This window comes from Pinus tabuliformis, chromosome 3_1, assembly GCF_031772625.1.
Source record: "Pinus tabuliformis cultivar Carrire ecotype Pingquan chromosome 3_1, CPIR1, whole genome shotgun sequence".
NCBI lineage: Eukaryota > Viridiplantae > Streptophyta > Pinopsida > Pinales > Pinaceae > Pinus > Pinus tabuliformis.
The window spans coordinates 435,444,583-435,458,198 of record NC_142301.1 but is presented as its reverse complement, the minus strand read 5'-3'; the positions used below and the strand labels follow the sequence as shown (position 1 = coordinate 435,458,198).

The 13,616-nt window shown below is 37.9% G+C and overlaps 1 protein-coding gene across 1 annotated transcript; it reads left to right on the top strand.

The window, feature by feature from the left end:
• The first annotated feature begins 4,725 nt into the window (after positions 1 to 4,725).
• Positions 4,726 to 5,694, top strand: LOC149187628 (putative disease resistance protein At1g61310). Its single transcript, XM_089409717.1, has one exon. It carries the CDS (start codon positions 4,726 to 4,728, stop codon positions 5,692 to 5,694), a length of 969 nt encoding a protein of 322 aa, XP_089265843.1.
• The last annotated feature ends 7,922 nt before the right edge of the window (positions 5,695 to 13,616 follow it).

The following is a 13,616-nucleotide window of genomic DNA, read 5'->3' as shown; positions in this document are numbered from 1 at the left end:
TCCGTGGCTTAACACCCGATTGGTCCATGATCTCTATTTAAAGAGCATGGAGGGTCATTTGTAGGGTAATCTGTCTATGAGAGAAGCATATGTAAATTTTCATTCTTTTATTAATAAATTGCCTGAAGTGGCCGCGTTGGCTCAGGCCGTGGACTGTTTCCCTCTTTGACGGTTTTAACCACGTCAAAATACTGGTGTATTGATCTGTGATCTGTTTGTGAGCGGTGTCCTTTGGTGTTCTGTCTGAGGAACTTACCCTGTAAATTCCTACATTAACATCTAACTGTTATAACTCAAGGTTAAGTAATGTAGTTAGTGCCAACATAGTACGAATAGAAACAAGTTTTACAACTGGTGAAAAAATCTCATGAAAGTCGATACCTTCAACCTGAGAATATCCTTTTGCTACCAATCTTGCCTTATACCTTTTGATACTTCCATCAACTTTCGTTTCAGTTTGAAGACCCATTTGCATCCAACAACACTTCTCCCTTCAGGAAGTTCTACAAGATCCCAGGTATTGTTCTTGGCTAAGGAATCCATTTCTTCTTCCATAGCCATTTTCCATTTTTCGCTATCCATATCATCTACTGCTTCCTGATAACAAGAAGGTTCCCCATCTTTAGTAATCAAAGCAAAAGATGAAGCAGAATCTTCATACCTTTTGGGAGTTTTTCTTTCCCTTGTAGACCTTCTTAGAGTGACTAGTTGCTGAACTGGTTCAGAAACTTCAACAATTTCTTTGTATCTTCAACACATTTTTCTCGAGAAGTCTCTTCTTCCTTTTGACTATCACCGAAAGTTCTAGCCTCCAACTGAATTTGTTGATTTGGCGATACCTGTTCCTGTTTAATTCTTTCAACATTTGATTTTAAAAAAGAAGATTCATCATACGTTGCATCTCTACTAATGACTATCTTCCGCGATGTAGGATCCCACAACCTATATCCTTTCACTGCATAGTCATACCCAACAAAGACATAACATTTCGATTTTGGATCTAATTTTGAATGCTGTTTTTTAGGAATAAGAGCATAAGCATCACAACGAAATATCCTTAAATGTGAATAATCACAAGACTGACCTGACCAAACTTCTTCCGGAATTTTACAATTAATTGCTACTGAAGGTGATCTATTAACTAAATAACAAGCAGTGGATACTGCTTTTGCCCACAACTCCTTTTGCAAGTTAGCATTGTTGATCATGCTTTTGGATCTTTCCATAAGAGTCTGATTCATAATTTCAACAACACAATTTTACTGAGGAGTATAAACAACAGTTTTGTGTCTAACAATTCCTTCATCCTTACAGTATTGTTCAAATTCTATTGAAGTGAATTCACCACCATTGTCAGTTCTTAAACATTTAATTGATTTGCTTGTTCTTTTCTCTACCATTTCTTTAAATTTTTTAAAGATATTGAATACATCAGCTTTCTTTTTCACCATAAAGACCCAAACTTTACAGGAGAAATCATCAATAAATGTTAAAAAATATAGAACACCTCCATATGATGCAACAGGAGATGGTCCCCATAGATCAGAATGAATATAGTCTAAAATATCTTTACTATTATGATTTCTAGTTTTAAATCTCTGTTTACATTGTTTTCCATACACACAATGTTTATAGAAATCCAACTTCAAAGATTTCAGATCAGGAAGAGATTTACGTTTCATCAGTATCTGAAGACCTTTCTCGCTCATGTGACCCAATTGCTGATGCCATAGGTGAGTACCTTCTTCTTCTTTTTCTAACACAATCGTTGCTTCACTGACTTGACTACTTCCTTTGAGTCTGTAAATATTTCCAACCTTTTCTGCTTTCATAACAACTAGGGTGCCTTTAGAGACTTTCAACACTCCATTCTGACCTGTAAACTTATAACCATCTGAATCCAACACTCCCAAAGAAATCAAATTTTTCTTTAATTCAGGTACATGTCTAACACTAGTTAATGTTCTAACTGTGTTATCATACATTTTAATCCTAATATTTCCCATCCCAATAGTCTGGCATGAAACATTATTACCCATAAACACAAAACTACCATTTACATCTTCATATGAAGTAAACCAATTTCTGTGTGGACACATGTGATGAGAAGCACCAGAGTCTAACATCCAACTTTCAAAACCCTGAGAGACATTACATACAGGTGAAGTTTCATCTATCATACATAATTCTTTAGTAGATAAAACTTTGTTTATCATAGCTGAATCAACCTGATTTGCTTCCTTCTTCGGGTTATCAGACTCTTTTCGTTTCCAATAGTCTTTCTTCAGGTGTCCAATTTTATTGCAGTGCCAACATTTGGCCTTACACTTCCTTCCCTTTGATTTAGATTTGGAAGACCCCCTTGTTTTTTCTCCTCTTTCCTTTGATCGTCCTCTAGCTATCATGGCTTCTGATGTTGTTGTTTCAGTACCAAATTTCCTTCGTACTTCTTCAGACAAGAGAGCTCCCACAAGTGATTCAAATTTCAAAGAATCAGTGGTGCTCAAACTAATTGAAGTTACGAAGTGGTCCCATGACTCGGGTAGAGAACACAACAAGGTTATAGCTTTGTTTTCTTCCTAAATTTTAACTTCCATATCTGCTAATTGGCATATAAATGTATTAAAAACATTTAAATGCTCTGCAACTTTTGAACCCTCCTTCATTTGAAGACTGTACAATTGTCTTTTCAAATAAATTCTATTGGTTAACGACTTTGTCATATATAGTTTTTCCAGTTTTTCCCATAAGCCTGAAGCTGTACTCTCTTCAAAAATGTTGAGAGAACTTCATCTTCCAGGCATAACCTGATGGTAATGAGAGCTCGGGCATCCAAGTCCTCCTAGTCTGAATCTTTCATGCTAGCAGGATTCTTATTTGTCCCGTCCAAAGCTTTGTGCAACCCTTATTGCACCAGCAAACCCCTAACTTTTAGTTTCCAGAGAGAAAAGTTGTTCTGGCCAGTGAATTTCTCCACCTCGAACTTTGCATTCGACATCTTGGCCATTTTGTTCCTACTACTCTTCTTCCTAGGGTTTCTATCTTTCACCTCCTAGGGTTTCTGTTTTTTTTCTTACTAGGGTTTAAACTAAACAGAAAATCTCAAAAAACCTACACCATAACTCTTTTGGCCTTTTTTTTTCAAATTTAATGGAAAAAGCTTATACAATTTCTGAAAAAAAATATCCCTGCTTTTCTGAACAAATATGAAAATATTTGTTTGTTTGTTTGTTTTTTTTTTTTCACAAATACCCGGATTTGCTTGCAATTCCCTTACTGCAATGCTGGAGTATCCACGTTATGCTCCCCAGTGGCAAGCAACCAGCAACCCTCTTCCTCAAAAAAAAATTGCGGCAACTTCAAAATGTGACAGTCTTCTCTTCCGGCAGCAACTCTTTCTCCTTTGGTGGTAGGAGCTTCAGTTCTTTCACCACGCCTCGAAGGGCAGCACGCAGAGCAGCAACTCTTTCTCCTTTGGTGGCAGGCAAGCCAGGCTCTGGACAAGCCAGCAATGACCCCTCCTCGACGGCTCTTCCTGCTCTGGTTCACGCACACGCAAAGTGCTGGCCTCCTCGCTTCGGTTCTGCTCGATGGCTCTAGGCCACACCACTAGACAAGCCAGTGGGAATACGTAGAGGGTAGAGAGCAGCTTGACCAGCATTGCAGGCAGCTTCCTTGACCAACACCGTAGGCACCACGCAGCACTCCTTGACGGTTTGCAAGCCAACACTAGCTCCACGGGCTCTGCCACACCTCTGGACAAGCTTGTGGTAATACGCAGAGGGCAGAGAGAAAATTCCTTGACCAGCACCGCAGGCAGCTTCCTTGACCACCACCGTAGGTAGCACATAGCACTCCTTGATAGTTTGCAAGCCAGCACCAGCTCCACGGGCTCCGGCTCCCTCGACCAACACGGGTTTTACGCAACTTTTTTCTTTTCTTTCACAAGGATTCGCCTCCAAACTCAACTCAATCGCTCTGATACCATTTGTAGTTATAAAATAGGTTACTAATCAAGAAAGAAGGTTAAATTAACCAAGAAAGAGAATGCAACTAAACATAACCATACAAGTAAAAAAATCAGGATTTACGTGGTAAAACCCTGACAAGGTGTCAAGGAAACATCCACGGGGCAAGGGATTGGAATCTCTATTCAATCAATAAATGATTCTCCTTTCAATAGTTCGGGCATTCATTAATTTTATATATGAACCTCCTAAGTTACATAACTACTGATTCAGTATGAAGCTAACTTGTCAATAACTAATACAATTTACCCAAATTTACATTAATTAGTTGTCAATTACCAACAATATTGACAATCATCTCAAGTTGGTTTCCATGATTCGGTTGGGGCTTACTCATGAGGTTCTTCTTCGGTTGTCCACGCTCAGGGAAAGTGTTTAAGATTCAGCCAGTTCCTCTGCATCTACCTCCATGCAAGCCATTGCTCCAAGCGCAGAGGGTTTTTTCATCGAAGAGCCCCTCATAGTCGGACAAGAGGACACCTTTGCAGTATTAGAGAGATTTGTGGTGGAAGCAGAGGAAGAGGGTAGCTCTCTTTTTCACATTGGGGTGGTTGACAACGGTGGAGCAGGTGAAACCTTCCTCCTCAAAACAATCTTCAACAGTCCAAAGGTGAGAAATCTCTTCAGAGATGACTTATTACTTTGGCTCATTGTTTCTAATAATCCATCTTTTACGAATCTTAGAAATGAACTCTGAATGCAAATAGCCACGCTTACAAAGATAGATTTAGATAGAAACCAGGGTGATGAATATGCAAAGATGTGGTTGAGTCAGAGATTGCAGACTCAGAGGTTTGCTTTATTTCTGGATGAGGTTTGGAGATATGGTTCCCAGTTGATGGAGGAATTGGGTTTGGTGCTGCTCACCCACCACTCCAACTCCAGAGTTGTAGTAAGTTCAAGGGATCGCAGAGTCCTGTCAGAAATTGGAGTTGCAGAGACATCTGTAATAAGAATGGGGGATTTGGTAGAAGAGGATAGCTGGCAGCTATTTTCTATTCATGCTTTTCCATATAACAATGGAAAACTGCCAACAAATATAGATGAGAAAACGACAAAGGTTGTGTGTGCCAACTGTGGAGGGCTTCCGCTCGCTATTAAAGCCATGGGGAGGGAAATGGCAGGCACCACTCATCCACAAGAGTGGGAATTGGCTGCCCAAAGGTTGCCAATATCTAACAGCCATGAGCAAGTAGGCTCATCTCATCAATTGTATGATCGCCTACGATTGAGTTACGATGCACCTGGAAATCACAGCATTAACTTGCAATTGTGCTTTCTCTATGCAACTGCCGCCTTCCCAGAAGACCATATTATTCATGTGCAATATCATGTGATTCTGTTGTTGTTAGGGGAAGGTCTTCTTGGAAGGAAGAAGAAGCAGGCGAAAGATGCAATGTCTAACCCATTGGAAATGGGAAGGATTTATGTTGAACTCAACGCAGATCGTTGTCTCATCGAACCCATGATGAGAGACATCGATGGCCGCGTGCTCTTCTTCAGGATCCACGACGTGATTTGTGATTTGGGAATTCAAATTGTGGAGCGGGAAGAAGGTTTCTACTGTCGCGTAGGCACAGGTTTGACAGCATTGCCTGAGAACGAGTGGTTGGGGCGCACTCGGATTTTGTTGAACCACAATGAAATGAGTTCGCTTCTAGAATAATTAAGAGGTCCAACAATATGGTCATGGTTAATGGATGAGAACAAACATTTTAACAAAATTCCAAAACGGGTGATTGGGAGTATGATCTCTCTTAGGCTTCTGGATCTAAGTTGGACGCCCCTTTCCTCATTGCCAAATAGCGTGGGGTGTTCGAAACAGCGGGTATGTCTAAGTTTAGCAGCTGTGCCCATTAGAAGGTTGCCTCCATCTTTTGTAAATCTGGAAAATATTGAAATCCTCTATCTTGATAGGTCAAGCATTATGGAATTACCACTTAGCCTACACAAGTTGAGATCTCTCAAGTATTTGTACCTTAGCGAGTGTATAGAGTTGCAATATTTACCCAGGAACATCTAAAGGCTCACGTCTTTGTAGTGCTTGGACATGTACAAATGCAGCAGGTTGTGGACAAAAGTTGAGCCAAAGAAGAGAAGGAAAAAAGTGGCTTCCATTCACATTTTGGGCAGCTTAACACACCTCAAAAATTTATTCTAAGAAAACAACGGAGAACAACTTCAAGAGGGAACATTGGGAAACATGCTTGAAATGGAAACACTTCTATTGAAACTAACAAATATGGCAAGCTTACCACAAGACATTGATAGCATAAAATGGAAGCATAATAATGATTCTATAATGCAGAATAAACATGTAAAAGAATCGAAAACTTGAATGCCCAAGAAATCATACCTCCGGCCATTGATGCTATTAACACTCTGATGTATTTCGTACACAATTGCGTAGATCTTTTACACCACCTCAACAACTGCTCTCACAATTTGGAAACCCCGACCTCCTCTAAACAGTCTAAATATTATTCAAAATATTTAATTCAAACTGAAACGCTCCAACGATGCTCTTATCAAAGAAAGTTCTGACAATAGATTCCACAACATAAATGAAATCGACACAACCCAGAAAAGATAGTAGGAGCCTTGCAATGCCTATAATGAAGCTAAACGAAATGTACCCACATGTTGCTATGGCATGAAAAGTCCAGTGGGAATCCCAGACATGAAATAAAAATAGAATAACAACAGTCGACAGACCCTACAAAGTCCAAATCTGGGTATGCATGTTGCAGAAAAGACAAACAACATTAAAGATCACGCCTAAGAAAAATACGCCAAGCAGGCTACAGTAGGAATCGAACAATGAGGAGCAGCAACAGCAGTATAGATAAAAATTCACCCAAAATCTCTCATTCGTGTGGCACTTCCAAGCTCTGCTCACTCTAACTTTATGGTGTAAGACTGAAGGGGATTGAGTTAGTGAGCTTGGGGACCAAACATAAGTATTTATAGCCAAGCTTCCATCAAGATTCTGTTGGCTATGTGTCAAGTGTTCCACAGATCATGGTAGAGAACTGCAGAGGGAGTAATGGACCACTCTAGGAGCTCCCAACAAGAAATTAATTTAACTACAGTTGGTTTCCGTAATTTAAGGAAATAACTGCAGTTGGTTTCCATAATTTAAGGAAACGGTGGCAGACTGTTGCCCGTAATAAATCGGCGGCAGATGAATTATCAGCGGCTGTTGGGAGCTGTAAAGGGAGCTTAACATTCTCCCACTTGGTCCATACTTCCAATCTTAATGTCTCATCTTAAAACCCATTGATAATCTATATTAAGTAATAGATACATGAATCATGGCGATAAGTCCTCTAATGATGAGTATTATCTTCCATGTATTACTATGTATTTATTTCTATTAAAATTTATGTGGCAACAATTTCTTAATGAATAAACCTTATGTTTATTCTTGGTCCTACACAGATGAATTCTCTCAAATCAAATTAAGGTGCACATAAATATGATGAAAACATCACAATAATTAAGAATTTCATTAAAATAACATTGTCCATACAATGAGAAACTACATAATGGAACCAAGTCCCATATTCATTAAATGATCCTTGAATTTAAATGGTGGCATGCCCTTAGTCAAAGGATCAGTGATCATCAACTCAATGCTGATGTGCTCAATGACCACTTTCTTTTCTTTAACACGTTCCCTTATAGCTAAATACTTAATGTCAATGTGTTTATTTCGACTCCCACTTTTGTTGTTTTTAGCCATAAAAACAACAGCTAAATTGTCGCAATATATTCTCAATGGCTTAGAGATAGAATCCATAATTCTAAGCCCAGAAATGAAACTCTTAAGCCATACACCATGTAAAGTAGCCTCAAAACAGGAGACGAACTCAGCTTCCATAGTAGAAGTGGCAATCAAGGTCTGCTTGGCACTCCTCCATGATATAGCTCCACCGGGCATCATAAAAATGTATCCTGATGTTGATTTGTGTGAATCAACACATCCAACAAAGTCAGAATCTGAGTAGCCAATTACTTCCAGATTGTCCGCCTGTCTATACATAAGAATGTAGTTTTTGGTTCCTTGAAGGTACCTCATTACTTTCTTTGCAGCTCTCCAGTGGTCTAAACCTGGATCACTCTGATATCGTCCCAACATTCCCACAACAAATGCAATGTCAAGTCTTGTGCAAACTTGAACATACATTAGGCTTCCAACATCAGAAGCATATGGAATGTTCTTCATTTGTTCTCTTTCAAAGTCGTTCTTCGGGCATTGGTTCAACTTGAACCTATCACCCTTCACAATGGGAGCTACACTTGGTGAACAATCCTTCATCTGAAATCTCTCTAAAATTTTATTAATATAGGTTTCCTAAGATAGACCCAAGATGCCCCAAAATCTGTCTCTATGGATCTTAATTCCAATGACATAAGATGCCTCACCCATATCCTTCATATCGAAATTTTTAGAGAGGAATTGTTTCACCTCATGCAGCAAACCCTTATCATTGGTTGCGAGCAAAATGTCATCCACATATAAAACAAGAAAATATATTTTAATCCCACTGAATTTCAGGTATATACATTGATCCATAATGTTTTCTACAAAACCGAAAGAAGAAATTACATAATGGAATTTCAAATACCATTGGCGGGATGCTTGTTTTAAACCGTATAATGATTTCTTGAGCTTTCAAACCAATTGCTCACCATCACTAGAGGGGAATCCTTCAGGTTGTTTCATGTAAACCTCCTCCTCTAGATCTCCATTGAGAAAAGTCGTTTTCACATCCATTTGTTGCAACTCCAAGTCAAAATGGGCTACTAATGCCATAATAACGCACAAGGAATCTTTCTTAGATACAGGAGAGAAAGTCTCCATGTAGTCGATTCCTTCTTTCTGAGTGAATCCCTTAGCAACAAGTCTTGCCTTGTCTCTCTCAATGTTTCCCAATGAGTCTTTCTTTGTCTTAAATACCCATTTACATCCAATGGCTTTTGCACCATTAGGCAACTCAACAAGATCCCAGACTTCGTTACTCTTTATAGAATTCATCTCTTCCTTCATGGCATCGTACCATAATTTTGATTCTTTGCAACCCATGGCTTGTGAAAAGGACTCGGGATCATTTTCAGCTCCAATGTTGTAGTCAAATTCTTGCAAATACACAACATAATCATCAGGAATTGCTGATCTCTTTGGTCTAGTAGATCTTCTTAATGTTGCACCATCATCTTCCTGAGAAGTATGTAGTTCAACTCGTTGTTCAAAAGTTCTTGGAAACTCTTGAACTACCTGATCTATTGGAATGTCGTCAGCAGCTTGTGGAACTTCAACAATTGGTTGTTCAACACCAGTTTGTACTTGAGGGGTGTTGTGAACAATAACCAATCTATCACTTGAGGTGGAAGGTTGAGATTCTGAATGATCCTTCTCAGAAACTATGTTCCTGGTTTGATCGCTCCCACTGATCAAGTCATTTTCAAGAAACTTTACATTTCTTGATTCCACAATCCTAGTGTTGTGAGATGGACAATAAAATATGTAACATTTAGACCTTTCAGCATATCCAATGAAATACCCACTAATGGTCCTTGGGTCTAGCTTCTTCTCTTGTGGATTATATATTCTCACTTTAGACGGGCATCCCCAAACGCACATATGTCGCAAACTCGGTTTCCAACCTTTCCATAATTCAAATGGCGTTTTAGGAACAGCCTTGGTTGGAACCCTGTTTAATATATACACTACCGTCTTAAGTGCTTCAATCCACAAGGATTTAGGAAGATTGGAGCTGCTAAGCATACTCTGCACCATGTCTAATAATTTTCGGTTTCTTCTTTCTGCTACACCATTCTGGTCGGGTGAACCAGGCATGGTGTATTTGGCAACAATCCCATGCTCTTGAAGAAATTTTTCGAATGGCCCAGGTGCTTGTCAATCTTTTGTGCATCTACCATAATATTCTCCACCTCTATTTGATCTCACGATCTTAATTTGCTTGCCGCATTGTTTCTCTACTTTAGCCTTAAAGATCTTAAAGGCATCTAATGCTTTTGAAGCATGTAGAGATACATATATCGTGAGTAATCATCTATAAAAGAGATGAAATATCTCTGACCATGTGAGTCCATTTCTGGGCTACATATATCAGTATGTATGATCTCTAATATGTCCAAACTCGTATTGGCACCTTTCTTTAACTTGTTGGTCTGCTTTCCCTTTATGCAGTCCGCACAAGTCTCAAAATCAGTAAAATCCAGAGTATTAAGTACCCCTTCATTTACCAATATTTTAATTCTTTCTATGGAGATATGACCTAATCTCCGGTGTCATAATTTAGAGGAATCTTCATTAATAACACATCTTTTAGTGCCAGTGTGAGCATGCATTGAATCATAAGTAACATTGTTTTGTAAATTAATGCAGTAAAAACCATTAGACAAAATACCATTCCCAACACATTCAGATTTATAAAATAAATTGAATGATGTTTCTGAAAAGTTAAAGGAATATCCAAAAGGTACAAGCCTTGAAACTAAAATCAAGTTTCTAGAAAAACTTGGAACATAAAAGGTATTTTCTAATTCTAAAACAAAGCCACTACTTAAAGTTAAATAGCATGTTCCTATAGCTTCCACATGCGAGCCCATCTTGTTTCCTGATGAGATGTTTCGCTCACTTCCCACTGGCTTCCTTAGGTTTTGCAAACCCTACAAGGAATTTGAAATTTGAATTGTTGATCCAGAATCAATCCACCAGGTGTTAATATTGACATTAACCATATTAGATTCATAACAAACAAACGAGATTGGATTACTTTTGTCCGCAAGCCATTTCTAAAATTTGGTGCATTCCTTCTTCATGTGTCCCTTCTTTTTACAGAAGAAACACTTGGAATCCTTCTTGATATCGGCTTGGAGAGGTACTTTACCTTTCCCTTTCCGATTGGCTTGAGATTTTCCGTTTCCACGCATTGCCAACATTGCACTTTCTTCTAGTTCCATCACCAATCTCCCTTCCTCTTGAACACACATGGTCATGAGTTCATTAATTGACCATTTATCCTTATGTGTGTTGTATGAGATTTTGAAGGGTCCGTATTGGTGCAGAATGGTGTTCAGGATGTAGTGCATCAGGAAGGACTCCGATATTTCAACCTCGAGTTTCTTCAATTGAGCCACAGTGTCCCTCATTTGCATGATGTGCTCGCGTACACCTTTCACACTAGTGAGCCTTAGGGATGAGAACTTCATGATTAGGGTGCTTGCTAGTGCCTTGTCTAAAGTGACAAATTGATCATCAATGGCTTTCAGCAAGTCTCAGACCTTTTCATGCTGATCAATGGAACCACGAATACCAGCTGAAATTTTAGTTTTAATGAACATCATGCTTAGGCGATTAGATCGCTCCCATTGTTCATAAAGTGTGATGTCTGCTGCAGTGCTGGTATTAGTGAGTGCCGGTGGTTCATCTTTCCTAATAGCATAGTCTATGTCCATCCACCCCAAATGAAGGAGAACTCTCTCCTTCCAGACTTTATAGTTATCTCCCTTAAGTCCAAGAATATCACAACGAATATCAGAGAAATTTGCAGGTTGTACAACTGCATAAAATTAAAGATCACATGCTTATGTTAAAAAAATTGAGGGCCTAAAAATAAAATTTCATGCTTTACCAATGTAAACCATGCTTAAAAATTGAATCTAATGAAATAAAAATTGTCTGTGGACTAAATTTTTAATTCAAGCAGATTCAATTATTCTTTATAATAGAATTTATCAAATTATTCACTTAATTCATAATTCTAAAAGGTATATTATGATTATAATTCGATATAAATTCTATCTTAGATTTGAACTTTATGATAAAACTATTAATTCATAGTTCCTGTGGGTAAGTTATGAATATTTTATCCTAATTAATTACATAAATATAATAAAAATTCATGTGGGATAAAATTTATTATATTTAGTATAATTAATTACAATTAATGTCCAAGTATTCTTTATGTGATCCTAATTAATCATAATATATACTTTTATTTAATTAGAGATGCTGTGGTTATTCTCTAATCAATTAAAAATTATATGGATCACTTAGACATTATTTCTTTTATGCATAAAAATTAACTTGATATGTGAATAATTATAAATTGCATAAATAAAGCTAAAATATTCATGCATAACATTCAACGATGGGTCTCGTATACTCATCCAAAATAGCATGTATTAATTATAGCAGAAATAATCAATTCATGCAAATTGAATATGAGCATAATTAATAAATTTTCACAAAAGTTATCCAAATTGCATATAATTAAACCAAATAAATATTATAAGAATAAAAATTGAGCAAAAATTAGACATATTTCCAAATAAATGCCTGAATTCAGAAAATCCCCTAAATATGGCATTGAGCCAAACAAAGTATGTCTATAAACATCAAGGCAGAGATAAAACACTCTTTGATACCAAATGATAGCATAAAATGGAAGCATAATAACGATTCTATAATGCGGAATAAACACGTAAAAGAATCGAAAACTTGAATGCCCAAGAAATCACACCTCCGTCCATTGATGCTATTAACACTCTAATGTATTTCGTACACAACTGCATAGATCTTTTACACCACCTCAACAACTGCTCTCACAATTTGGAAACCCCGGCCTCCTCTAAACAGTCTAAATATTATTCAAAATATTTAATTCAAACTGAAACGCTCCAACGATGCTCTTATCAAAGAAAGTTTTGATCATAGATTCCACAACATAAATGAAATTAACACAACCCAGAAAAGACAGTAGGAGCCCTGCAATGCCTATAATGAAGCTAAACGAAATGTACCCACATTTTTCTCTAGCATGAAAAGCCCAGTGGGAATCCCAGACATGAAATAAAAATAGAATAACGACAATCGACAGACCCTACAAAGTCCAAATCTGGATATGCATGTTGCAGAAAAGACGAACACCATTAGAGATCATGCCTAAGAAAAATACGCCAAGCAGGCTGCAGTAGGAATCGAACAATGAGGAGCAGCAGCAGTAGTATAGATAAAAATTCACCCAAAATCTCTCATCCGTGTGGCACTTCCAAGCTCTTCTCGCTCTAACTTAATGGTGTAAGACTGAAGGGGATTGAGTTAGTGAGCTTGGGGACCAAACAGAAGTATTTATAGCCAAGCTTCCATTAAGCTTCTGTTGGCTATGTGTCAAGTGTTCCACAGATCATGGTAGAGAATTTCAGAGGGAGTAATGGACCACTCCAGAAGCTCCCAATAAGAAATTAATTTAACTGCAGTTGGTTTCCATAATTTAAGGAAATAACTGCAGTTAGTTTCCATAATTTAAGGAAACGGTGGTAGAGTATTACCCGTAATAAATCAGTGGCAGATGAATTATCGGCGGCCATTGGGCGCCGTAAAGGGAGCTTAATAGACATGGCTACAATGATAAAATTGAAAAATCTTCGGTTAGAGTCTTCTCTTCTCATTAAAATGGAGACAGATTTTTTAAAAATTCAAAATTTGAGTTCTCTTACATCGTTGGGATGTTTAATGTTGGAAGAGCTTCCACGCCTGCACAAACTTGGATGTTT

Excerpts from the sequence above, each read along its gene's own strand:
- LOC149187628 (XM_089409717.1), top strand. The coding sequence starts at position 4,726 with ATGCAAATAGCCACGCTTACAAAGATAGATTTAGATAGAAACCAGGGT.